This window comes from Glycine soja, chromosome 6 (genome assembly GCF_004193775.1).
Source record: "Glycine soja cultivar W05 chromosome 6, ASM419377v2, whole genome shotgun sequence".
Taxonomy (NCBI): Eukaryota; Viridiplantae; Streptophyta; class Magnoliopsida; order Fabales; family Fabaceae; genus Glycine; species Glycine soja.
Window position 1 is genome coordinate 1,581,103 of NC_041007.1, and position 26,367 is coordinate 1,607,469.

Here is a 26,367-nt window from a genome sequence, read left to right on the forward strand (position 1 = left end):
ATTTATGGATCGAATTTCTTGTCACTTGAACTACACTAAGCCGCACTCTAACCACATAAACATTTCCAAATTCAAAAACGAAAAAATAGGACAATAGGTCGACACCTGGTAAGTATGGACAAAATATACATAAATTGTCTGATTGTTAAATACTGCTACTCCTGGGTGTTATTTTGTACTATATAAATTGTATCACCTAAACTGATTTTTATATGATAAATTATCAAATTATATAATATAATTACAAAAAATTGTGTGATATAATGTTTTAATTTAAAATTAATGAAATATGAGTTATTAATTAATTTAATTTAACTAACTGATATAAATAAGGTCTATACAAATCTCTCTGCAGAAGTAGAATTTACCTTCATACATGTAGGGGTTCATCTCTGATGTCACTCAATCTATTTCGAGCATCATTAACTTGAGTTTGAATAAGACATTTTTTATTATTTCACTTTGTTTTTATTTCAGATATAAATATATAATATTGTAGCTAAGGCTCACTAGTAGGAACAATGAAGTCCTTTTATATTCTTTTTAAAGAAATGAGTAACGCTGTATTAAGGATGACTTATAACTAAATTTTACTATTTTAATCTCAGGTCACCATACTCGCTTTGAACCCTAATTATTGGATTTATACAATGAGTCAATGATACAGATAATTGAGCATGTGCATTTCCTTGTAAAGCAACACGTGTGGATGCCGATTTTCCACGCTGTTCGTGGAACTTTGCACTGCAACAGTGTGAATACAGAATAACTTCGTTTTCAAATATATAATATATAATATATAATATATAATACAATCAGAGACAAGTTGTTTAGCAAAATAATATTCTTGAAGGAAAATAAAACTATGAAAATAGTTATTTTATTGCCGCATGATGGATTTCCAAGTCATATTAGTTTTGCGCTGTTGATTTTCTTTGACGTCAATTCGTCAAATGTGGTTCCTTATTCGGTTATTCCTAAACAAACCCAAACCTCCAAAATCCGCTAAAAAGAACAAGACTCCCGCCGTATTGAAATGGCACAAGTCATAACATCTCAAAAATATGATCAGACGATACACAACGCAATTACCATACAGAATAACAGAATTCTTAGGAGTGCTGATTTATGAACACTTAAACAATCCAAATATATAATTGACCCGCTTCATTTCTCCCTATTTTTCTCTTCATTACATCACATCACTAATCATATCAACACCTGTCTCTCTTCTCTAGTTTCTTGATGTCTGTATAGATATTCCTATTCACGGGCAGTACAAAAAATGCTGTTGATGCAAGTCTCGAGAGAGAGGTATCCATAGACCGCCTCCCACTTGTAAGAGCATCTCAGTCTCTTTTGAACATGCCGTAAGTTGTTAGCAACTCCACGAACAACAGGAACACATTTGCCTAGCATACAGCATTTCATTCTGCCAAACCAGTCCATGGCTTATAAAGCATAATTTAGCATTTCATAAAAAATAAATGGCAACCGTAGTTAGATGTAAATAATAAGAACAGAAACAAATTTGAAACCTCAGAGACTCGGTTATGAATTATAAATGCCCCATATTGACATCACACCTTACAAAATGTGACAAACTTGCAATAATTAGAGAATGAGTATCCTTCCCAGCGACAAGAACAGCATTTATCAATTACAGGTTCAATGAAATGCTTCAAACAACTTGTGCCATTTCCTTCATGAACACCTAAAATTTCGGCCATAAACCAAATTATAAATCATGGCTATCAACTATCCAAATTCAAGTCAAATGGAAAAGAACTCCATCCATGATCTTAATCAGCTAAACCACCATACTACACTAGGACATAAATAACAATTCGAGGCTAGAGCATCATAATGAAAAAAAATATAATAATAATAATAAGGCAGCTATTTTTTGGGGGTGGGGTAGTAAAAAACCGTTGTTTTGTCTCAATTGTAGCAATTAACAAGCAATACCACCATTTTATAGTCATACATAGAAGTTCTCTTATTCACCTCAAAGATGTGATGTGAAGGATAAAGCAACTTCTACAAAGGACGAGTGACAAACCCCCTCGCAACCATCTTATCCACCAACTCTTCATGTTTTTTCAACTGTCCAGCCTTTCTCAGCAGCTCCAGAACCGTTTCATAAACTGACAGGTTTGGTCTTAGGCATTTTTCTTCAACCATCTCCATCATTAACTTGTACGCATTGTTCCAGTGCTTCATATCACAAAACATGGAAATCAAAATTCGGTAAGTATTCACATTAGGTTCAACCTGACTCTCATCCATTTCCTTCTTCATTTTCAGAACCATATCAGTAGACCTTGACTCAGCAAACATCCTCATCAAAATATTATAAGTCAACGTATTGGGCTGGCAGTTCAGCTCCTTCATTCTAGCATACATCCGATGCGCACCATTCACGTCATGTAACTTAGCTATGCATCCAAAAATAAAATTGAAAGTGGACGCATTGGGAGCAACCCCTTTCTTGACCATCAAATTGAGAATCTTCGCAGCCTCTTCGAGATTCTCATCCCTACAATGACTCTCAATGATGAAATTATAGCTAATGGTATCAGCAGGACAACCAAGCCTCTTCATCTGATTGTAAACCTGCAAAACCTTCTCAGTCCTCCCAGCCTTCACATGAACCCGCATCAAACTATTGAAAGTAACCGCATTTGGATCACACCCTGCATCGATCATCTCCGAGAAAACATCATGAGCACGCGTAATTTGCCCGCACCGGCACAACGAATCAATCACAATGCTATAAGTGTAAACATTAGGTTTAATTCCAGCCATCTTCATATCACTAAACACCTCTTCAGCCTTAGATATGTCACCAGCACGACACCACCCATGAACCAAGCTAGTGTAAACCACAACATCAGGCTCAAACCTATGCTTAAGACTATCAAAAAACGATTGAGCCTCATTTGCTCTTCTTTTCTTACATAAGCTACTAATTACAATTGAAAATGCAACCATATCAGGGGTGCAGCCATAGTCCTCCATACGGTTAAACGCGTGCACTGCCTCAGCAGCCAATCCGGCCCTCACGTAGCGGCGGACGAGGGCGGAGAACGTGTGGACGGTGATTTCGACGCCGCGAGACTTCATGAGATCGATGACGTGCCAGGCTAGGTCGAATTGTCTCAACTTTCCGGCGAGGTCGAGCATCTCGTTGTAGGGCTCCGGCGAGGCGGGGAAGCCGTCGAGAGAGGAGGACCAGTTGAAGAAGGCAAGGGATTGGAGGAAGGGGATGCCGTGGCGGACGCCGCCGCATTTCTCGATGACGCGGTGGGCGACGGAGGGGGAGATTGGGTGGGCGGCGGAGATAGCGGAAAAGGCGAGGGAGAGGTCGGGGATGGTGAGGTTGGGAGTTGGGGGAGGGGCGTTAGGGTTGGGTGTGGGGTTTCTGCGGTGGTGCTCTTTAATTGCGGCGTGGAACTTGTCGGCTAAGGTTGTTTCTTCGGGGGAGAGATTAGGGTTCTGGGGAGTGTCGGGTTGAATATCAAGTTCGGGAACTAAGGCCGAAGCTGAAGAAGAATATGGCTTGAAAGTGGGGGATAGGAGGGGTGAGAGTGAGTGGCGGAAGCGTGCGCTTGGTTTTATGAAGGCCATGAGTGGCGATGTTTGAAGTGAAGTAGGCGTTCTTATACTAGCAATGAAACGTGTTGGCGGCGGCGGCGACCGGGAGAGAAGAAGATACTTGTGGACTAGGGCCATTGGCCCAATACAACCGCAAATTGGGCTCCCGAACCTACCCAATTCTCTCCTCTCTTACAAATTCTATTTTTCATTTTTAATAAGAAATTTTTTAGAATTCCTATATTAAAATTTTTATAATCTTATTTTTTATGTAAGAAAGTAAAATTAAATGATATAAATTAATTTCTTAATTAATATAAAGTTAGTTATTTTTGCTTATGAATCCAGATAAAATATACTTGTATCTTTTTTTTTAATTGAAACAAGTCGGTTTTCCACCTTTACTTTTTTTTTGACAATTTTAAAAATATAAATGATTGCGCACGTTACTAAAGTGAAAATAAATTCTTCCTAGACATTAAAAAAAAAAGAGAATAAAAAAAATCAAGGCGACATTTCCGCATCTCGAGTTTTTATTTACGAAACAAAAAACGAAGGAAATGCCGTGTTAGTAGAGAGACAGAGACACCGGTCACAGTCACACCACACCGGCAAATATTTTGGTAAGTAAAGAAAAGAATAGTGGCTGGAGTCAACGAAATCGTGACGACACCATTCGAAGGACTTGTTTGTTTAACTACGACTGAGTATATCGTAATTCGTTCGTCCATTAGCATTGCTTAGGGTTTTGGAACAGATTCAATTCAGCGTTACTTCAATCCAAGCACATGGCGAAAGGAAAGCATACGCATACCCGAGCACAGGGGAAGAAGTGGTCAACGTTCTCGCTGGTTCTGTGGGCGCTTTTCTTCCTCACACTCATCCTCGTCGTGCTCCTTGCTCTCGGCATTGTTTATCTTCCAACTACCGACGACGATTTTCCAACCACGGATCTCAGCGCCTTCAGGCGCAAGACCTCTCAAAGGTGCTATTATATAAATTCATTATGATCCGTTTGGTTTCCGTTTAGCTGAAAATGTGTTTAATCTTTTGCTAATCGTTGTTTCGCGAAGTGCCGAGAGTTTGGTGGAAAATCCGCCGGAGCAGTGGACCGAGATTCTCTCCTGGGAGCCTAGAGCGTTCATCTATCACAATTTTCTGGTCAGTTTTCCTTATCTACTAATGATCGGCTCATCTGCTTCTCCTCGATCTTTTTTTTTTTTTGGAGATAGCTAGAAGTTAAGCGTCTGTTTTTTTTTTTTTTTTTTGAGTGAGAGATCTTATTTTACTGCTGTAGATTCTTGCATTAGCAAACTGTTGAAATTTATATTGTATGCAAATGTTAGTTCTGCTTATAATTTGGAACAGTCAAAAGAAGAATGTGAGTACTTGATTGAACTTGCCAAACCTCAAATGGCAAAATCGAGTGTTGTTGATAGCAAGACTGGGAAGAGTACAGAAAGCAGGTTTGACTTTTGGCATGTGTTTTTGTAATGGATCCAATAATTGTGGATTGTATTTTTGTTCATACACTGTTTTGAGAGACTAGTGGCAATGCATTATTCTGGATATCCTCTGTCTGTAGGGTTCGAACCAGTTCAGGAATGTTCTTGAAGAGAGGAAAGGACAAAATTGTCCAGAATATAGAGAAAAGAATTGCTGACTTTACCTTCATACCTGAAGGTATGAGTTTTATTCATCAATTTTAAGTTATTAGCTTGATATGTTCAATAGCCCAACAAAAGGTATATGAATTGCTTGCATTTCACATTAAGCAGAAGTATAATTTTTAATAAAAGCTCTTCAAACAATTTGCATATTACATTATTATACCTAAAAGTCAAACTTATCTTAAGATGAGTTTTCATGTTATCTGGCATTTTTGCTACTTTTCCCCATTCAGAAGGGGGTTAAGTTTCGGGTGATGAATTCATGAAGTTGGGAAGTTATAGAGTTATTTACCTAGTAGTTATAGAATTAGTTGGGTGGTGGTTATAGTGGAAGAGCAAGGGCTTTGCTTAAATAGAAAGAGTGATAGAAGGAAATGTATTCAAATATGCTAGCTAGCATTTGGGAACTGAGATTTGTTGTAGAAAGGGGAAAACCTTGGTTGGAGAAGAATTTTCTCCTCTTCTTTGTTGTCATTCAATATTCAATAATAGAAGCATTGTTTCTCTTTTGTCTTTGCATCTCTCTCTTTCTCTAAATTCTCATATTCTATGTCTGGGTCTGTAACAAATTTTAACTGTTTTAAGCTCCCTAAATTATTATCCCAATAAAAAGAAAATTTCAAAAAGCATGTAGGTTTTTCTCTTTTAAAGAATTTATTTAATGTCTTGGATGTTTGTTGTGGAAAAGTAGGATGATATTGTACCAAAAGGAAATTGATCTGTCTATAGGGGATAGAGAGAACTAGAGTATTTTAGAATGTCATAATAAAGGTGATGATTTAAATTAATGGAATTACCACAAGCAACTAATTCCTGGCTTGTATCAGTACATTTATTTTTTGTTATACCTAGTGCACTGTCCCGTGTGATGCGCGGGGTGAATATTTTTGCGTGGGGTAGAGTAAATCTTTTAATCTATAGATTAATGACAAGGGAGGTCCATGGAGGGAAGGGGAAACACAGGACTCCACCGAACCCCATTTATTAGGACATGTATCGATACATTATGCATCAATGCCCAAGTAGCTCTAAAATCTATGTATTTGTCAAAATATTTTGTTTTCTAATAGCACTTCCTATCCATGGGCATGGTTGAATACTTATTTTTTATCATTTGCTGACGGTTAATTTAACATATTCAGAGAATGGAGAAGGACTTCAAATTCTTCACTACGAAGTAGGACAAAAATATGAGCCTCACTATGATTACTTCCTTGATGAGTTCAACACTAAGAATGGAGGCCAACGTATTGCTACAGTTCTTATGTACCTGTAAGCTGACATTCTCTTTCCAAATTATGGTCTTGCATTGTATTTTTTGTTGGATTTTGGATGGAAACTTGATAGTTCCCTTTCATTTTTTCCTGCTTATGCAGTTCAGATGTTGAAGAAGGCGGTGAGACTGTATTTCCGGCTGCCAATGCAAATTTTAGTTCTGTGCCTTGGTGGAATGATTTATCCCAATGTGCAAGAAAGGGTCTCTCAGTGAAACCAAAAATGGGTGATGCTCTGCTATTTTGGAGCATGAGGCCTGATGCCACACTAGATCCATCTAGTTTACATGGTTAGAAACTGTTGAAAATCGTCACCAGATTAGCTGTAGATACAGATTTTGTTCCTATAGCATGTGAAGTGCACATTTATCCATTTTTTACCACATTTAATTATGAGCTATCTTTCTACATTTAGATTCAGATTGATCCATGTATTTACTACTGCTTTTTAATCTTATGCATGCTTGCTCTATTTAAGCGCTCTGGGTAAATTATAATAAATATGCAATATGGAACTTGTCTTGAGAGTATTGTTTCCATGTCATTCCATACTTTTTTCTTATCAATGGAAATTAAAAGCCACCTGGCACTTTGTTTTATACTCACAATTTCTTTTGGTTCCAGGAAGAACATGATTGGTAAAGCTAATTAAAATTTTATCTTTGCTTCCAGGTGGTTGCCCAGTAATTAAAGGAAATAAATGGTCTTCAACAAAGTGGATGCATCTTCGTGAGTACAAGGTTTGACCCATCAACTGCACAGGTACTTCTAGAGACTAAGCTTGAGCCTATTGTTCTTTTGAAAATAGATGTACTTCAGCTGAAAAAAATTTAGCCTTGTTTTGTACACATCTCTCACATCATATATGAAATGTCATGCACTACACACTGGAGCACCTTACTGTTATTGGTGGATCATTGAACCTCGGTTCACATATTTGTCAGATATCATTGAGCACCTTATCATTTTATATTTTCAGGATTAACGTGGTACAGGGTGAGTATTTCATCACATTTTGGATTGGATAAACACAAGTTCAGTGCATTTCATGTTCACCTTTTATGCTACCTAGTGATGTTCCCCTTTGCTCAGGTGCGCCAGCATTTTCTTCACTTGTAGAATAAACCATTTGGTTTCTCTTTCTCATGGATAGACAATTTTGGCATTGCCAAGGGAAAAAAGAATACTTTCAGTTAATGATCTGAGTTTTAGTCTTGTAGAGTTTTCAAGCGAATATGTCTATTAGGTAAGAGGCTCACCAGGGAGTGATGTGTTGAATACAAGTAGAGATAAATTTGCAATTTACTGGGGAGTGATGTGTTGAATACAAGTAGAGATAAATTTGCAATTTAGCATAGTGAAAGGATGGTATGTTGGTCATAGATAAGTTTTTGAGAATGTGCTATATTTCACAGAAGTAAGAAAAACAATAATTTTTTTAGTTTGTACAGAAGTTCCCCCCTCCAGTGTTCGTGTAATTATTTTTATTATTCAACCATGTGTTGTTTCTTCGTTTAAATAGTCCATGTTTATGTCATTATTATAGTCTATCTCATTTGATTATATGACTATAATGTGTGGTATAATGATAGTTTTGCAGTTACAATTATTAAAATCAAATTTACAATTTTCTGAAGTCGTAGCGTTTATTTTATTATTTTTTCAAAGGAGCGTTTATTTACTTTAATCATTATTATAGAATTTATTTTTTATTGTCAATTTTATTTGAAGGTATTATTAAATCCTAGGGTGTTATTCTGTTATCGGACCTATTCTTTTTTTTATTCCCGTTTATTCACTGGATTTCTCTGAATTATATGCTTTGTACGGGATTGAAGTCCCCATTATCGCGTCCTTCAAAAAAATATTTGGGTCGACAATTGGAGAAAAATAAAGAGTTGTACTTAGGCAGTAAGGGTAGAGAATTAGCTTCAGCCATTTTGATTCTTATCAGGGACAACAACCAAAAAATGGGATAAGAAGGGCGACCTGAAAAGATATCATCTTAAAATCCTGGAATTATAAAGGAGACACATTGTACAAATTCATTTCGGCATTGGCAAGCAATCAATACTATTAGATTTATTAGTGAGACTCATCAAAATAAATATTTTTTAATTAATTTTAGTCGATCATTAAGATTTATTAGTGAGACTCGTCAAAATAAATCATTTTTAATTAATTTTATTCAATCATTAAGAGAGTTGGCTATAAAAAAAATCACTAAGTGTTGAAAAGAGAGTATGAGTGGCATTTATCTTTCTAGTGTTTCTTCATGACTTGTTTATTTGTGACTTTTCATTGTTGATTCAATAATTGTATGTTTATCATGTGAGTTTTGAATATTATTTTATTGTCTCCGAGTGTTGTTTGATTGTAATATAGCAAAAGAAACATCATCTTCATGATTTTTATTTTTTTTAATTTCTCACTCCTACTGAATTGGCCATTCTTAAGAATATGACAAACCCCCAAGGGTTCTTTTACGGTAAGCTTCTCTCTTTTTTTTTCATGTAAAATTGTTCACTTACACTTCTAGCTTTGTTAGGATAGCCAACGAAAAAACCACCAAGGGTTCTTTTTGCGGGAAACGGTTCTTTTACACCAAAGAGGTGTTTGTTTTAAGGTATGGAACAAGATTCCTGGGAATATGGACTTTAGAATATCACGTTCCCATGTTTGATACATGTTTTATAAAAATATTTTCAAGAGTAATTGGATGTAAAATACACATGATTATCTTGCTTCTTATTCCCACGAAAAAGGGTGGATATATTGGATTCCCATCAGAATAGAAGTTATTTTTTACAATAACTATCTATTCCCACTTCATTATTCCATTTTTTTAATTAAATAATTTTTTTCCCTGAAATTACAGAAACATGTTTTTGGGACTATTATTTCCAAGCATATGAAATTTCATATCTTGAAACAAATGCCCCAGGTTCTTTTACATCAAACATTTTTTCATGTAAATTATACACCTTTACTTTTGTTAAGCAACCTTAAATATGAAGCTGTCTTAAATTGAGTTTCCTTGTTCATAAGTAGTTATAAGGAGTTTTAAGAACTGACTTACATGGAACCTTGTTAAGTAACCTTATTAACTAAATAAAAGTACAATATTATAATTTAACATTAATCTAACCATATTCATTAGGAATTGCCTTGCTTGGAACGATGTAAAAGATACATTAGTATAATTCAACATTGACCTAATCATATATAATTGAGTGCAATTCTACTTTTCAGATACACTACCCTTCACTTTTGTTGCGATGTACAAGGCATTGTATTTTGTATACATATGCCCTTACTTGGAACTTCTTCCATAACATTCACCGCCCATATAACACTTCACAACTTTCACTATTCTCTCGAATTACCTTTCTACCTCGTCAATAAATACTTTAAGGATATCCATTGAATAAGACATTTCGAGCAATAAATACAAGTAACAATAAAATGAAAAGTAACTTTTACAGACTTCTCCCTTGTTGACCGTCAATCCTTCTTTAATGATTTGCCCATGTGCTTCCTTACCTAACTTGCTCTTATTGGATTCCTCATAAGATAAATAGAGTTGTCTTTCACTTTTTTTAATCTTTCCTTCTTGAATTAACATGGCCTTAATTTCCTTGAAGTTTCACTCTTTTTTAAGGGTGTTATAATTCACCTAAAACTGACAAATTCAGCAAGAATTTAAGGTGAATTATACAAGAAAAGACGCACTTCCATATTCATTAGCTTCAACTTTGCTGTCAAATTTGACATTTCAACTACATGATCTTGAATGGACTAAGACAAGTCAAGTTTCTTGTTTATCTTGTTTATCAGCTCACTTATGAGTACTCCTTAACAATTTTCATAAATTCCTTAACATCATCTGTTGTGGCCATGGATGACCAACATTTTCAACTAATGTTGGTCTCAAAGTTTAAGGAAAGTCTATTAGACCGTTCCCAAACCTCAAAGGGAGGCTTCTCAGCTTTTGTACTAGTCTATGTAATGATTCTTGTCATCCATCACAAATGTCAAGTACTCAAGTCTAGTCCATTACACTCAATTGAAACCTAATGATTTCAAATCAATCAACATAGTTCAACCCATTGAACTTGATGACTGACAATGGCTGAAAATGTTAAGTCAACAAGTGATGTTAATGAATTCATGAAAATAGTTAAAGATTGCTCACTCTGACATTACTAAGAACTTTGATTGGTCTCAGCTCATTCGTGGTCATGTAACTAAAATGTCAAATCAAACAAAAAAATTAAAGTAAATTCACTTCTATTTGAATTTGGCCAATTCCAGGTGAAATATAACACCCTTGATGGAGAAAAAGGAATTTTTATTAACTTGAGAGACATTGGCTTCAGTCTTAAAAAACCACCACTACAAATAACACTTTTTTGCTGGAAAAAAAAAACCGACACTAGGTCTTTTTGTTAAAGGTGAAAAATCACATTACAGTAATAAGTATCTAAATCATCATAGGTACAAAAAAAAAAAAAACAAGGGAGAACTAACTAAAGGATTCAAGGTCACACCCAAGGAAAACACAAAATGATTCAAGAATCTATCCAGGTAAAATTTTCAAATCATCCTTATTGAAATTACACCCAAAACCCAGTACCTTAGTGCAATTTTCACTGTTATTAGACCCTAAAGCATCTACACATTATAGTTTAATTACTATCATATAATAACATGTCCAACTTAAGGCATACTAACCAGACCATGCTGACACCAATGTCCTAAATTTCAATAACATGTCCATGCAATGGATCAAGCGTTAACCATTAACATCACAAATCTCTTTCCATGTACATTACAAATAAGTAATTTTGAGTGAGTGATGGATGAAAACAAATTCCCTTTTTAAGTAACTTAAATGGGATTTAACTTAATTAGTTGAATAAGATACGTGAATTATTATAAATCCTCTAATATTGTCTTTGATCCCTACAAATAATAATAATAAAAGTGAACACTCTAAAATTAAAGTCTTGGCTTTACAACAATTTTTTTTCTTTTAAGATTACAATTTTATTTTTACCTCAATCAATCATGTTTGAGTATTATATTGATGAGGCTACTTATAATATGTATAATTAATTATATATAAAAAAAGGATAGGTACTGTTACTGATGAAGAATGAACTAATTACTGATGAAGAATGAACTAACAACGGTATGTAATTTTTTTTTGGTAGAATATGAGTATGTATTTTAACATTGTTATAATATACTAGAAATCATGATCGGAAAAAATGATTATATTCTTTTTTCCTCTGATATCCTTTTGTATATATTATTGCCGTGTGATATTGAACGGAAATTTTCGCTTTGAAAAAACAAATCACAAAATATTTTTTTGAAAAAAAAAGTCTCAATTTATATATATATATATATATATATATATATATATATATATATATATATATATATATATATATATATATTCAGTATCTTTTAGTAAATGGTATTGTTTTCATTTTACACGAATCTTAAGGCGAAGTGATTTAAAAAATACTATTAAAAATAGAAAAAAAAATGATTTTAAAGAATAAAGACCAAAAATAGAACTTTCATATAAACTAATTAGGAAAAGTTTTACTTTTTTCCCTATAAAAAAGTTCTATTTTTTAGAAGCCTAAAAAGAGGAATCAATATTATTGCAGATTTAAACTTAGAAGGGTAGGACAGGATGAAAAAATTAAAATTCCTTCCGGCTAAAAAACATACGGTCATTTAGTCATAATTCAGCCTTTATATTTATTTAATATAAATAGTGTGCCTTTTTGTCGCTCTCTAAAGCTTTTCAGATCAAAAATTATTCTTTTTATATTTTTGTGGTCTATAAATATAAATAAAGATGATTCGAAGAGATGTCATAATTTCATCATTCAAAATATATTTAAGTTATTTTTAATATGCCAATTTTGAATCATGCTAACAAAATCAAATTGAATAGAATTATCTCTATACTTTTTTTAGCACGGCTTAAAAAATTATTTTCAAACAATTTATTTTTATTTTTCAATTTTATTAAATTTTAACACAACATATTAACATTATATTTAAGTTAATAAATAAAAATTCAAATAATGTTTGAAAAAATCAAATCAAACTAAATGAAGTTCTCATTCTGTACTTTTATTTTATCATCTACTCTAAAAAGATTTTTTTTCACTTTTTTTATCTTTTATCATATAGATATGATCTTAAAAATTGTAATTACCATAAAAAATCATTTTTATTATCTTTTAGTTTCTCTTATTTTATTGCTTTTGAAAAAATTTAAAAATCAAAGATCAAATAAATATGCAAATTTGAAAAAAAAAGAGCGAAGAATGATGAAAGAACTTCTACTTGGTAAAATGTATAGACAGATAGATGCGCACATATAGATTTTCGTTTAACAAGTCCATAAATATGAAAAAATGTATTGCGAAGTAGTTTGATAAGAAATCAAAACCTGCTTACTGAATATGAATATAGTGCCCTCGTCATAAATTTGAACGCTTTGAGAAAGAAACGGTCTCACTACCAATTCTACGAAGCTGGCTCAAGATCTCAGCGAAGTCTGCAGGGGGTTCGCATGAAAAGTGCACCTGCTCCCCTGTATGGGGATGCTGAAACCTACAAAACAATACACAACACCTTATCAAGTTTATTATGTAAAGAGATGGGAAGCAAGGTTTAACAAGTTCTCACCCGAGAGTCAAAGCATGAAGGCAAGGCCTATCTAGCCTAGAAACCATTTTTACAACTTTGCTATGCAAACTGATGGGAGTTCGGGGCCTTAGCAGTGAGAAGACCATGTTTTTTGTCCCTCCATACACCTCATCACCCAGTAGAGGAACTCCCAAATACTTAGCATAGGTGCGAATCTACAAAAAAAATATTGATTGTTTTTGGAGGCAAATTATAGGGGAATTTTCTTCAAAAAGATGAGAGGTTTTTCTTCAAAATATTGGCATCTATTATGCATTTAAAATGGTGTAACGTTTGAGTACATGTACAATGGAGAAAGAAAGGAAAATTAAGCTCCACTAAAAGTTACACCAGCAATGTCTGCAAATAAATGTGAAAGACCCAGTGGTGACACCTCCCAGATCTCCATGTGAAACTGTGTAATTCAGATATATTGCCATCCAAAAAGAAACATACTAATAAGTCCAAATTACAAGCCCTAATTCCAAATTTCCAATTACAGTAGTAAAAACTAATATAAGAATCATAAATATAATTTCATGCTGCATTGAGAACACACACTTAACCAGTTCTCTGTTTTCTCCAATTTACCTCAGCATTTTTCAGCAATATGTTATCCCATTACTCACAAAACAGACTCTCCTTTTTGTTTTCTCCAGTTAAAAGACAAATTCTCCTGCCGAAGATTTGTGTGTTTAAGATTTTTCACGTCGTATCTCTAAATATTCAGACAGTTTATAGGTTGACTGAAAATTGTTTGGGCAAACATAGGGTTTCAAACTAGGTAAACTAATGTTGAATTCATGAGACCATCAGGGAAATAAAATGAAATCTGCCCAATTTTTTAAAAAATAAAACATGCATTGTTTATCATTACATTCTTCAATTGATACAATATGGAAAATAATGTGAACAATGCTTCAATCCAATATCAAGGGAAAAGCTATTATTTCACCAAATTTCATTAATTGCCCAAAGAATCTGATTCGCACAATAGTGAGACATCAAATTGTACCATGAACCATTTCCTCAAAGTTGTGTCATGAAGTATCTGATGAGTGCGTCCAGTTTCCAACTTCCACTCAACCAAAGAACAACTCCCCCCAGCAAGTATCTCAATTACTTTGTACCTGACAGATGGTAAATAATCAACTTTTAGATGAATACATGCCCCTGGAGTAGCACTTGCTATGAACCTTAAATATACCTTAAGGGTATCCTGCCATATGGAAGACAGCATAACTAACATAATGACGAAACACTTAAATGGATCACGCCAAGAGAAATATTCAACTATTTCCTTTAGTTTTGATATTTTGATTACAAGGGAAAAGCCCAAGGATGAAATATCTTCTAGATGGCCATTGGGCAAGATCTAATTAGCAAGATCGCTTGGATTGAATAATAAAAAACTTGAAGTTCATGTTATGTGTACATACACATGTTTAAAATTATACAGTTTTTCCTATAAATATTTTAATTGATATGTACCAAATTTCACAATACTCAAATATGACCGGATGAAACTAAAATAATTTGTATTACTTAGGAAATAACTAAATATAAAAAAAGTGTAAAAGGACCATTAGTCACCTACTAGCAGCATGACGGGCCTTTCTAGAATTAACTGGTCCAGCTACAGCAGTCATACGAATCCGATTATTAGGATCACGGCCAACTGGAACCTCAACACGCCCAGCAACTGGAGTGGGTAGCCCAGCAGTAAGACTGACATAAATCCTTTTGATGGTATGTTGCTTGAATTGCTCTGACAATTTCATATGTGAATGTTCATCCTGATATGAAAGCATACAAATAACAAGTACAAAACCAAATGTCGATCTTTCGAAATATGAACAAGAATTTCCATTCTTCATTAAAGTTGGGTGCTAATGACTAGGTTTTAAGAATGCACCTTTGCAACAGGTAACCCACTCGTGCCTTTGTCCAATCTGTGTACAATCCCTGAGCGAATTGAATTTGATGCCACAGACAGTCTAGAATTTAACCCCTCACAAAAACTTGCCAGGGAGCGATAGCTATTGAATTCATCATCAGAATCTTCTGTATCTGAAAGAGCTTCCTCCTCTTTAGAAAATTCAACATTTGGAAGGTTGCAATGATGAAGAATACCATTGACAAGCATCCCCGATGTATTGACCAAATAATGAAATTGAGAATCTAACTATTAGCTTCCATTAACAATGCATTGTCAATAATTTTTACTTGGCTGCAAATTAAAGTTAAAAAGATTAACTTCATAAATCTTACAAGTCAGGTTCGGAATTACCATGTGTGCAGGTTTATTTATGACTAAAACATGCTCATCTTCATAAACTATATCCAAAGGTATATTTTCTGTCACAGCCCTCAAATTCTGCAATTCTGCAATTCTGCGATTGTGCACTTGATCTCATCCCCAGATTTGACATTGAAAGAAACCTGCTCAAGGATCATCAATTAAAAGATGTCACTGATCCGTGCAACTAAAACACAAATTAAGAGAGGAAGACCGAGCACTGTTAAAAGCTACCAAGAGATAACAAAGGAACCAAGTTATTTCAAATGGGAAAAAAAGTTATGATTACTTAATCAAGAGTTGCCATCCTCACAGTTCATTTAACTAAAAGGCATGTAATGAGTGTGAAATGAATATTGGTATACAAGTCAACATAGGGTACAAGCATGGACACTAAAGTTACTACTTGTGTGGATATGAATTCACAGAACTTTTTTTCTCTAAACACGAGATTGGAGTATGCTGGTGTGTTATCAATTACGGATTGCGGATAATTGCCGAAAGCCAATAACCCGCAATATCATATAGTGTTGCAGGCATATAGCGGAACTCACATAACGGTTGAACTATATGATATATGTCATACGTATAAAAATTTAAGTTGTGTGCAAATAAAAATAAATGGATAAAAATTGACATAATATTAGCTCAAAAGTTCAATTGGCTGGAGACCCGCCAGACATGACAAGAGGATGCAGAACGTATGCCACAACCACAACAATGATAGGGGTCGCAATAGTTGATTAAGTCTCAATCGCGATTCAAGAAATTCTGCTATGCGATAGCACTGTAACGCCGCCATAGCGGCCATGAACAACACTAGAGTATAGTACCCGGTCTAAACTCTACTCATCGTGATACCTACGTATCATAAGTAATGGTGGTTTCTTGAAGTCTCTTATCGCAACAAAAAAACCCAGCATTACAGGTTTAGTTTCAATTTCAACTAGGCTATCATTACCGCAAGGAAACGCCTCCAATTTGTGAGCATCAGCTAAATACTGGAAACATTTTCTAAATTCTAAACACAAATCACATTCATATTCATAAATAAACCGCACATAAACAGTATATCTTCCAGGACTGAAACATGCAGATTTATCTCAATAAACAAATAGTCAAATTCAAATTAACTTTGAAATTCTTTTCAAGAGAAACCAAACACGCTCGTAAACACAAACAGAGCTGGTCATATATACGTAATTGCAATTGCTCGCAGTACGACACAAAACGGAAGTAAAAACAGCTTTAGAATCTAATGCATGAACGCGCCTCTGAGATTACCTTATCAACCACACGGCCATTGACATGAACGAGTCCTGATTTGATACTTGATTGAACTCTTGCCCTACGAATGCCATTGATGCGGGAAGAGATCCAGTTGTCGAGTCTGAGTTTTCCAGATCCGATTCTGCTATCGACGGCCTCCTCCAACCGCACACCGGAGAAGTTCAATTTTGGCTCTCCATCGGAGTCTGTGTCGCCGGCGGAGCCAGAAGCGGCGCTCGCGGTGGCAGAAATAAATTTATAGCTCGTAGCAGAGAGAAAACTGAAGGAGAAGGTGCGGTTTGGAATTGAAATTGGAATGCTCGGGATGCGGCAACGCGGCAACATCCACAGGAATGAAACGTAGCATTTCTATTTGATTACTTGTTCACTTTTTCGCTGAATGGTGGGATAAAAACTGTAACGGGAAGTTTGAAACGACGACGTGTTAACCGGTTCGGCTTTTATGATGCCAAAGGAAGGAAGCGCGGGATGATACAAAAGGAATTGAGGCCCACTTTCAAGTAAAGTAAGCGTTACTAAAAAAATCCCGACTCATAGACCAAAAACGGATTTTTTTTGTTTTTGTTTCATTTTTTTTACATAAATTTTCATCATGTTTAAAATTCGTTTTTTATAATAATTAAAAATTTATTTAATTTTCCACATTTATTATTGAAACAATGGAATAAAAAATTTGTTCCTTTCCACCATCTCATATCTAAACAATGGAATGAAGATTTTATTCCGTTATGATTCATTTCATATTCCTTTTAATGAATTTTATTTCATTACTCATAAAAAATTATATTTATTTTATTTTTTTCTTTTCCAATCAATTCAAACAAAAGAAATACTTGTGTGTCCTCAAACCATTTTGAAGCTGAAGTCCATACTTGTACCATAGCATTTGAGGCTAGAGACTATGTATCCTTCAATTATCTTTGAGTCAAGTATCTATCATAGTCTATGACTCAAAAATCGACCAATCAAACCCTTTGAGCTATCAACAAACAATAATATATCCAATTATAATAATGATCTTATATGTTATTTACGGAGATTAAAGGATATGATCAAAATGATAATCATGAAAATAAATTGATATTGGAGACTAATATAAAAATAACTCTTAATTAACCTAGAGATGGAGGAGATTACACATACTTGAATGGTCTAACAAGATCTCTCAAACTCTAAAAAAAAATTATGTCATGTATATTTTTTGAAGTACTGAAGACCTTAAGATCATTAAGTTCTCTATATTCTAACTATCCCCATGGTGATTATTAAGTTATTTTTCTTGGTTGAAGTTTAATGAATGAATTGTTATTCCCAATTATTTAATGTTATTAATGATAATAAGGGAGATACTCCCTTTTGAATATAAGTAATAAAAAAATTATTTTTTATCTTAAATATAAATAAATTTTAATTAATTATGTCTTATTTGATTAGATTATTTTTAAAATATTTTTTATTTAATAGGAAAAACAAAAAATTATGCTTGATATTAGGTTTTAGTAAAAAAAATCATTTTTTAATTGATATCAAGTTTTAATAAGTGTGAACTCGATTATTTTTAATCGATACAGGACAGTACACTTCAGGGAATTTTTCTTTTTAATATAATGTTTTAGATTCAAGTTCTTTAGAAGTCTAACATCTTGAGATCAAACTTTAAAGAGTGGCTGTAGTGACAGTTGGCGACGAACGAATATGTGTAAGTACGTTTTGCTATCCTTACGTATTTGTTAAGAAATTTAAAATAAAGAATTATTAAATATAATAAATAATAAAAAATTTAACTCTTTTTACAGAAAAAAAATCATATAATTTCATTCATATAATAAGTGAGTTAATACAATTTGAAATGAAATAAAAAAAAAAAATGTATGCTAGTATGAAATGTAGACACACTAACTGAAACATGAATTACTTGATTTATTTCTTTACGAATAAATTTTGTAGAAAAATTCTACACTTGAAAAATTTTATGCCTAAGTTGATTAACTTGTCTACCGATCAACTTTATAGGAAAGTTCTATACTTAGGAAACTTCATGACGGTACTCCTTCGAAATGGCTCCCGGCCGCCTCATTGTTTGGGAAACAATTTCTGTTAACAGCATCCACAATTTGCTTGCGGTCATCACTTGAGATAAAATTCAAATCTTACACCCATTTTATTGCAGCAAGTAAAGGAAGAGCCTCTGCCTCAATAGAAGAAATTAAACCAGGTGTCCAGCTTGTTTTCGCAGAAATAAAATTTCCAAGATGATTACAGATACATGCATCATGACCATATATTGACCAATATCAACGAACAATGCAACTTGTTCACTTTTAAACATATCAAATACAGTACGTACTATAAATTTTATTGTCATTGTTAGTTATAGAAAGACACTTGATAACGAACAAGTAACAACAGTTTTTCTTAAAAGCTATGGAGAACCAAATAGATGATTCCCCAAGTATCACCTTTCCTTCTTATGACTCTCAGTCACACATATTCTGAACAAGTAGAAAAGCACCATAAAGATACGTAATCTAATTTATCTAAAGGGCATTCCAGTCCCTTCCCTGGTGCAGATTAGGATACAGCCAAGTCAAGTTATCGCCCCTCTTGGACGGTAACACAGGATATAGAATTAATTGCCACAGGAATTTAATTAAAAAATTCCTAGACATTATTGTCATGACGTTCCACAGTTCTGACGCACTTTGGGTGCACTTCATAGCCACATTGGAGACACTGGTAGGCCCAACTAGACCCTTGCTCATCACATACGCAGCAAATAAAGGGCCCTCCACCGTTTCCATCAGACACCAAATTCAGATCATGGCGGTGCCCTTCATGATACACCAATGCCGGAAGACCCTTGGCCTCTTCCTCAAGCTGTTTCTCCAGCTCCTCCACTTTGGCGTTGGTGAAAGGGTACGCATTTTCTTGGTACAAGTTTATCAAACTCCTGCCATGTACGGTTATTGTTTTACCATCAGGGCCTATGATCACCAACCAGGGAATCCCTTGCACGTTGTAGTGTCTAACGAGGTTCTTGATTTCTGGGTCACCGAAAGGTAAGGCTAACCAAGGCATGGTGCTGTAGTAGGAGTCAAAGGATGCTTGGTCGCGGTCGCTGGATATTAGCACAACTTCGAAGTCTTCCTCTCCCTTTCCGGCTAGCTCGTGCTTTATCTTCTCGTAAACAGAAATCAGTTTTGGAGTGAACTTGGCGCATGGGACGCACCATTCCGCTGAGAAGTAGAGTCCAATTGTTTTACCCACTAGCCAAGCAACAGGTACCTGTGTACATGAGCAACACCCGTCACCCGGAACAGGATCCATGATTCTCTGCATGCAGTTCAAATAAAACTGCGTGCACCACAAATTATATATATTCCTATTCATATATGAATCGATATTCTACAAGTTTTTCTATAACTACAAGCCAAATAAGAAGCGAAGAAATTCAAAACAAGAGAAATGCTCTCAAACTTCCTTCTTAACCCTCTCTTTGCCTGGAATTTGTCAAAATTTAGATATGGGATCTACAAAAATTAGTGATTACCGTTAAATTTCAGCTAATCACAAATAGTATTAAAAAAATGTCACTAAAATTGCTCAAAAAATAAAGAGTTAAATTTTTTTAATAAAAATGTTATAATTAAGAATAATCACAAATAGTATTAAAATTGTAGTTTTCTAGTTTTTTTAATATATCTATATAGTCTCTACTTTCTGTAGTGCTTGATGAAAACTTTTAGAGAACATGAATTTAGTTGCATAATGAAAATTAAACTTCTATTATATAGTGTAATCTTTAATGGAGGATTAGATAATTAAATAACAAAACGTGGAAAACAGTAGCATGCATGCAAGCGAGATAATTAAAGGCGTTGGAGCCATTTACCTTTTTGAGTCCCGTGTGAGTGTGACTCAAAACATAGTCTCTATGGTGGTTTGCTAGTAAATTAGTGAGAGTCTGATTATCACGCTTCACTTTGTCTTCCTTTTGCAGCTGCTCCAACCTCTCGTTACTGAATGGATAAGCTTGGATTCCGTAACGGTAAATAAGTTCAACCCCGTCACGAACTGTTACGTGCTCTTTACGATCATCAGGTTGCAACAAAATTAAGCACGGAACGGCTTCCACGTCGTACTTTCTGGTCAAGGATTTCTTTGTTTCCAAATCGGAGAACGGAATTGCAAGCCACGGCATGTTTCCATAGAAGCTATTAAAGGCATCCAAGTTTTCATCAGAGGACACATACACAATCTCCAATTGAGGGACTCTGCTTTTCAGCTCCTCGTAGATTCCAACTAGGATTTGGGTGAATCCACGGCATGGTGGGTACCAATTCGCAGCGAATAATAGACCCACTACTCTCCCTTCAAGATCAGAAACTTTCACCTGCATCCACAATTTACAACTTAAACTTAACCAAATAGCAACTATCATTATATCAATGTAATTAAGTGGTTTTTCAACAAGTCAGCAAAAAAAAAAAAAAAGTGCTAATGTAACGTGAATTCAAAAGTGTACATGTTTCAGTTCTTACCGCATTTGTTTGCATCTATTTTTTATAGGTAACTTATTTGTCTATTAATATTATAAAAAAATAGTTTTTTATTTCGATAATTATCAATTAATTTAATTCTTAAAAATAGCATCATCAATTAATTTCGATCCTAAAGATATCAAATCAATCAATTTCATAAAAAAATCAAATTCATATCTAAATTAGACCCGGTATTAGAGAATGATTTTTATGATAGGCCACAACATAATGGTATGAATTTTACTATAAATAGTGTTATTAAATGCATCGTATATTCGTTAAATTTTCTTACTAAATGCGCCATAAAAGTAGTGGTTTTTTTTATGATAAGCCACAACATAACGGCATGAATTTATAATAAATAGTGTTATTAAATGTATCATATATTCGTTAAATTTTTCTTAATTTGATGCATCCAAATTCCAAACAGCAAAACCAGCTCCTGTGGACAGCAGCAACTAGGGTAAAAATGGGCCACACCACATGTTAAAGTTCACAACTTTGACCTATTTAGACTTTGCCTAATTTTGTTAAAAAAATTAACCTACCTTAGAAGATTATTTTAATAATAATTTTTAAAAATATGATGACATAATATATATATATATATATATATATATATATATATATATATATATGTGTGTGTGTGTGTGTGTGTGTCTCAATGGATAAGTAAGTATATAATTTTAAGATACCATAATAAAAAAATTTAAATAGATTAGTATATAAAGCATAAAAATACTTTTTAAGTAAATAAATCAAAAGCTAACCTCTTCTAACTAAAAATAAATAGAGAAAAAGAATTATACTGTAACTCTATAAAAAATTTATATCATCATCCAACCACAACTCATCATGCATAATAAAATTATTAATTATTTTAAAAATCATATATCACCGATAATTTGATCATTTATTATTAAATGAAGATATAAAATTATTTTCCACATTAATATCATCATTAAACTAAACTAAATATACTTTTAAGGGACTTCATCAGTTTAACACTGAACCAGGCCCAGGCCATATCCAAAATAAGCGTCCCACGAAAATTCTTAAAAAAGAAAAAAAGGACATCACGTGGATACGTGTTCGTAAGTGTCACTGGCATACCAGAGACCAAAACCGTGCCAGACACCGTACGGCTGCCTTCCAGCGATGACCATGTGTCTGAGGTGTCAAAGATACATGAACATAGTTCAAGATTCTAGATTAATCAAAAGGGCAAGATAACAAGTTAACAGCACATAACACATTTCTCCTTGGCTGATAAAAGAAAAACAACACATTTTCTCTTAGTCCTGACACAATATTCTTTCACTTAACTTTTATTATTGATAGAATTTAGGTGAAGTGAATTCCACTAAATACTACTAGTGGCAAAATGATGTAAGGAGATTATTTTTATAAACAATTTTTTTTACAGTGTCCGTTTTGAAAGTATTTTCGGAAAGGATTTTTTTTTTGGGTATTCCGTCAGTAGGGCTCGCAGGTTCCTTTATTTTTAGGGTATTCCACCAATAGAACTAACTGGTTCTTTTATGCAGTAAAGCAGTCAAAGGTCCCGCCATTGGAGATGGCGTAAAGCGGAAAATTTGGAGGCCACATGGCATATTCCCAAGGGGGATTTCTCATTCAATTTCAAGCATTTTGACATATTATGGGTTTCAAATGGACATTCCTATCAAAAGTTATACCCGTTTCAAGTTAAAAAAAAATTGTACAAAAACGCATTTTGCCATTACTAATGACGGAATAAGCCACGTGGCCTCCAAATTTGCCACTTTACGCCATCTCCAATGGCTGCTTTACTGTATAAAGGAACTCGCCAATCCTATTGACGGAATACCCTAAAAATAAAGGAACCCGCCGACCCTACTAGCAAAATACCCCAAAAAAAAGACCCTCCCAAAAATACTTTTAAAATGGACCCTATGAGAAAAATTATTTGTAAAAACAACTCCCTTACTCATTTTGTCAACTAGTACCTTTTATTTGTAAATTGTAACCTCATGATCTTCAAGTTACTGTCGGTGTCCATAATTCGGTTCGGTTTAAAGCAACATCAAATTACTACTGTATTCAGTGAAACTCAAATTTAATTTATTTACTAGTACCAACTAATAAACAAATAAATGCGTTGCTCTCTCTTAATCAGAATTCAGACATACTTAAAAAAGATTGAACAAATTGAATAACACCGACAAAGGTATAAAAGCAACTAAGAAGGGTACATAAGAACAGAAGAGAATCCAGTGCTATCCGAAATTATGAAAAGGACTGGCCACCGAAATGGCCCACTGTTTTTTTGTAGGGGATAATGGGCCACGTGTATAACGCAAAGCGTAATAGCTAGGACTAGGCTACAGGAACCGTTTAGGTGATACTTGTCCTTTGGTTGCAATGCTTGGTCCTCCATGACACACTGAAAGTGACTACAAAATATTGGACATGTGTAGCTCCTGAATGTTTTGCATCTATGATCTAACTAATCAAACAACTCCATAGCTAACAAGAATATCATCACCATTCATCTTTAATTTCATTTTTTGCTTTTAACAACAGGTTTGGTAGGTGTCTCAATACATTTAACAGAATGCTGGGAAATAAATCATCTTCCTTCGTTAAAAAAAAAGGAAAAGTATATATGAACTCACCTTATGCTAGTCAACATCTAAAGAGAGAAAGTAAAAATAGATAATAGGTGTAATAGGTGATATAAATGATAGGAAAAGAGAGATAAATAAAAATAAAAGATATTAAAGAGATATTCAAAATAAAAAGATGTTCAAATATTATTACTCTTAAAAAAATGTAATTATTTTCGATATATATATGATGTGGTTCACGATTTATTAGTTGAGCAACTTTAAAGACAGTTAACCTTAAATACAAAGAACAGTGACTTAACCAATTGACTATTAGAAGAACTGGTTAATATGTAGTATTTAATAAGTTACAGTAGATTATTATAGTGTGAGACCCACTTTTTATAAGTACTACAATTACAATTTACAGTTACAACACTCCATTGACAGTATCTTTATCTTTAACCTAAAGAAGATTTCTTTGATGGTTTGTATAAACAGCTTCTTTTTCCAATTTAACCATCTCTCTCTTTCGTAGAGTAATAGTGTTAAAGATGGTACAACTCATCAGAATCGTAAGCTTAGTTTCTTGGGGATGGTTTCATAAAATTAAAGAGTAAAGGAATAGCCTACTATATCAAAAGCTTATAGAGGACAAGCCCCATTAGACAGCCATTACAATACAAACCTGTTTCTCTCACAACTTATGTATACCCTACCTCGCTTGCTAGCTACCCCGTTTATTTGGGCGGGTAAAATACTCCATCGGATGTGTCTGGTTCTTACTTGCCGTTATTGGTTCTCAAATACTAATAAAGGTCAAACGAAGTGAATTTTACCCATCCGATTCATACTTAGAGAAAAAAAAAAGAAGCATATTCTGCATGCGGGTTTGCAGCTGACCACATATATCATAACCAGAGGTAGCTATTTCATATTGAGAAGTTACATCCTTTAAATAAGATTAATATGTTAATTTCGTTTTTAAACCCTAGAACTTGATTTTTAAGGTGGAAGATAGGCTTTCCTACAGCTAGGTCCAATACCCTTCATAATTTTGGGGTTGCAAATGCTTTTAATTAAGTTCTAATTTATAAAACGTATAAATAGATAAATCGATAAACTTTTTATTACCTATTACAATCTCTCTAGGAAAACAACTGACATAGTTCTGGGTCTTCACTAAGAGCAACCTAGGCTTAATATAATATTTGTCTTAAAAATAAATTTGATATTAGAAATAAAAAATAGACACTGGAAAGTTTAAATATGTCACGAATCATGTTTAATCAATTGGACTAAATTATTTAGCTCATCTACCTTAATTATATGAATAAATTTTCACCGATATAAGAGTAATTAAAAATGACATTTTCTTTTGGTAGTTACAAGAAAACGCGATTGAACATATATAATATATGCTCACCCGCCACCGGCTACCGCAGCAGGAACCCACCAGACAAGTTTTTTAAAAAATAAGCAATTCTAACATTTTGCAAGACTAACTCCTGACCAAAAACTACACCATAAGCCACAGCAAAGAGCTCCAAATAAAAGAAAGTTAAAGGAGAATCAAACAAATTACGATGTACATAATCATATTATTTACTTGATCGAGTATTATATTATCATTAATTAAAATACTATATGAAAATTTTGTTATTATCTGTGACTAAGTTCAAAACTTGTTAGAGAGAGGATCATGAGCAAATCTGATAAAATATACAAAGCATATAAATATTAAAACATACGAAGATCAAGATAATATATAGGACGAAAACTGACCAGTGGCCACCATCTCAGACGAAACTTGAACTAAACGATAGAACCCATAGAAGCATACTACATAGTATATACGATTAACCTTCTTTTTTTTTTTGTTTATACATACTGTATACTAGTATTTATTTTCAGTTATTACCCGAAGGACTCTCTGAATAATTTTATAACTCTTACAAAACTAGAGAAAGTTGTAAGAATAGAGAACCTGAGCCCCAGTTGGAGAGAGAAGATAATCACGATCTTGGGAAGCAAGTAGGTGTGAGAATTTGCCGTAGTTACCATTATCATTCAGCACAACTTGGGCTCCATCCTTCATCTCCGCTTTCTCTCTCTTATTCTTTCTTTTTTATAAGGTCTGAGTACTAATCTAGAGATGAAAGCACCGCGAGAGGAGTAGAAGACCCCTTATACACCCGACACTTATATTCATTAGAAGTAGAATCATATTCTTTCCACATCATTATTACATCCTATGCATCCACAAATCACACATCAACACCTTCACACGTAGCATTCATCCAAGCCCCAGGATAATACCAACCTACACCGCACACACATAGAGAATGATGGTGCTTCATTTTGATTGTCGCGATCTCATCCATGTGC

The 26,367-nt window shown here is 33.9% G+C and overlaps 3 protein-coding genes and 1 pseudogene across 11 annotated transcripts; 1 reads left to right on the forward strand and 3 right to left on the reverse strand.

Annotated features, from left to right (window-relative positions):
- Positions 1 to 1,011: 1,011 nt before the first annotated feature.
- Positions 1,012 to 3,781, reverse strand: LOC114414562 (pentatricopeptide repeat-containing protein At1g20300, mitochondrial). Of its 4 annotated transcripts, none has more exons than XM_028378859.1 (2): positions 2,008 to 3,781; positions 1,012 to 1,412 (listed from the first exon to the last, which is right to left on the reverse strand). In XM_028378859.1, exon 1 carries the CDS (start codon positions 3,733 to 3,735, stop codon positions 2,041 to 2,043), a length of 1,695 nt encoding a protein of 564 aa, XP_028234660.1. In that variant the 5' UTR covers positions 3,736 to 3,781; the 3' UTR covers positions 1,012 to 1,412; positions 2,008 to 2,040. The 4 variants fall into 4 exon arrangements, 3 of the variants coding, with proteins under 3 accessions (XP_028234660.1, XP_028234659.1, XP_028234658.1); XM_028378858.1 differs by having other exon boundaries at positions 1,012 to 1,432; XM_028378857.1 differs by having other exon boundaries at positions 1,012 to 1,714.
- Positions 3,782 to 4,113: 332 nt separating this feature from the next.
- Positions 4,114 to 8,110, forward strand: LOC114414563 (probable prolyl 4-hydroxylase 3). 5 transcript variants are annotated; one of them, XM_028378862.1, is made up of 9 exons: positions 4,114 to 4,220; positions 4,342 to 4,582; positions 4,671 to 4,758; positions 4,966 to 5,063; positions 5,183 to 5,280; positions 6,410 to 6,539; positions 6,644 to 6,831; positions 7,214 to 7,303; positions 7,521 to 8,110. In XM_028378862.1, exons 2-8 carry the CDS (start codon positions 4,386 to 4,388, stop codon positions 7,285 to 7,287), a joined length of 873 nt encoding a protein of 290 aa, XP_028234663.1. In that variant the 5' UTR covers positions 4,114 to 4,220; positions 4,342 to 4,385; the 3' UTR covers positions 7,288 to 7,303; positions 7,521 to 8,110. The 5 variants fall into 5 exon arrangements, with proteins under 5 accessions (XP_028234663.1, XP_028234664.1, XP_028234662.1 ...); XM_028378863.1 differs by having other exon boundaries at positions 4,117 to 4,220; positions 4,355 to 4,582; XM_028378861.1 differs by having other exon boundaries at positions 4,129 to 4,220; positions 4,332 to 4,582.
- Positions 8,111 to 12,896: 4,786 nt separating this feature from the next.
- Positions 12,897 to 17,274, reverse strand: LOC114414565 (annotated as a pseudogene).
- A 1,832-nt stretch (positions 17,275 to 19,106) lies between these two features.
- LOC114414566 (probable nucleoredoxin 2) lies at positions 19,107 to 26,283 on the reverse strand. Of its 2 annotated transcripts, none has more exons than XM_028378866.1 (3): positions 25,967 to 26,283; positions 20,743 to 21,243; positions 19,107 to 20,204 (listed from the first exon to the last, which is right to left on the reverse strand). In XM_028378866.1, exons 1-3 carry the CDS (start codon positions 26,075 to 26,077, stop codon positions 19,512 to 19,514), a joined length of 1,305 nt encoding a protein of 434 aa, XP_028234667.1. In that variant the 5' UTR covers positions 26,078 to 26,283; the 3' UTR covers positions 19,107 to 19,511. The 2 variants fall into 2 exon arrangements, with proteins under 2 accessions (XP_028234667.1, XP_028234668.1); XM_028378867.1 differs by having other exon boundaries at positions 19,107 to 20,135; positions 25,967 to 26,269.
- Between the last annotated feature and the right edge of the window lie 84 nt (positions 26,284 to 26,367).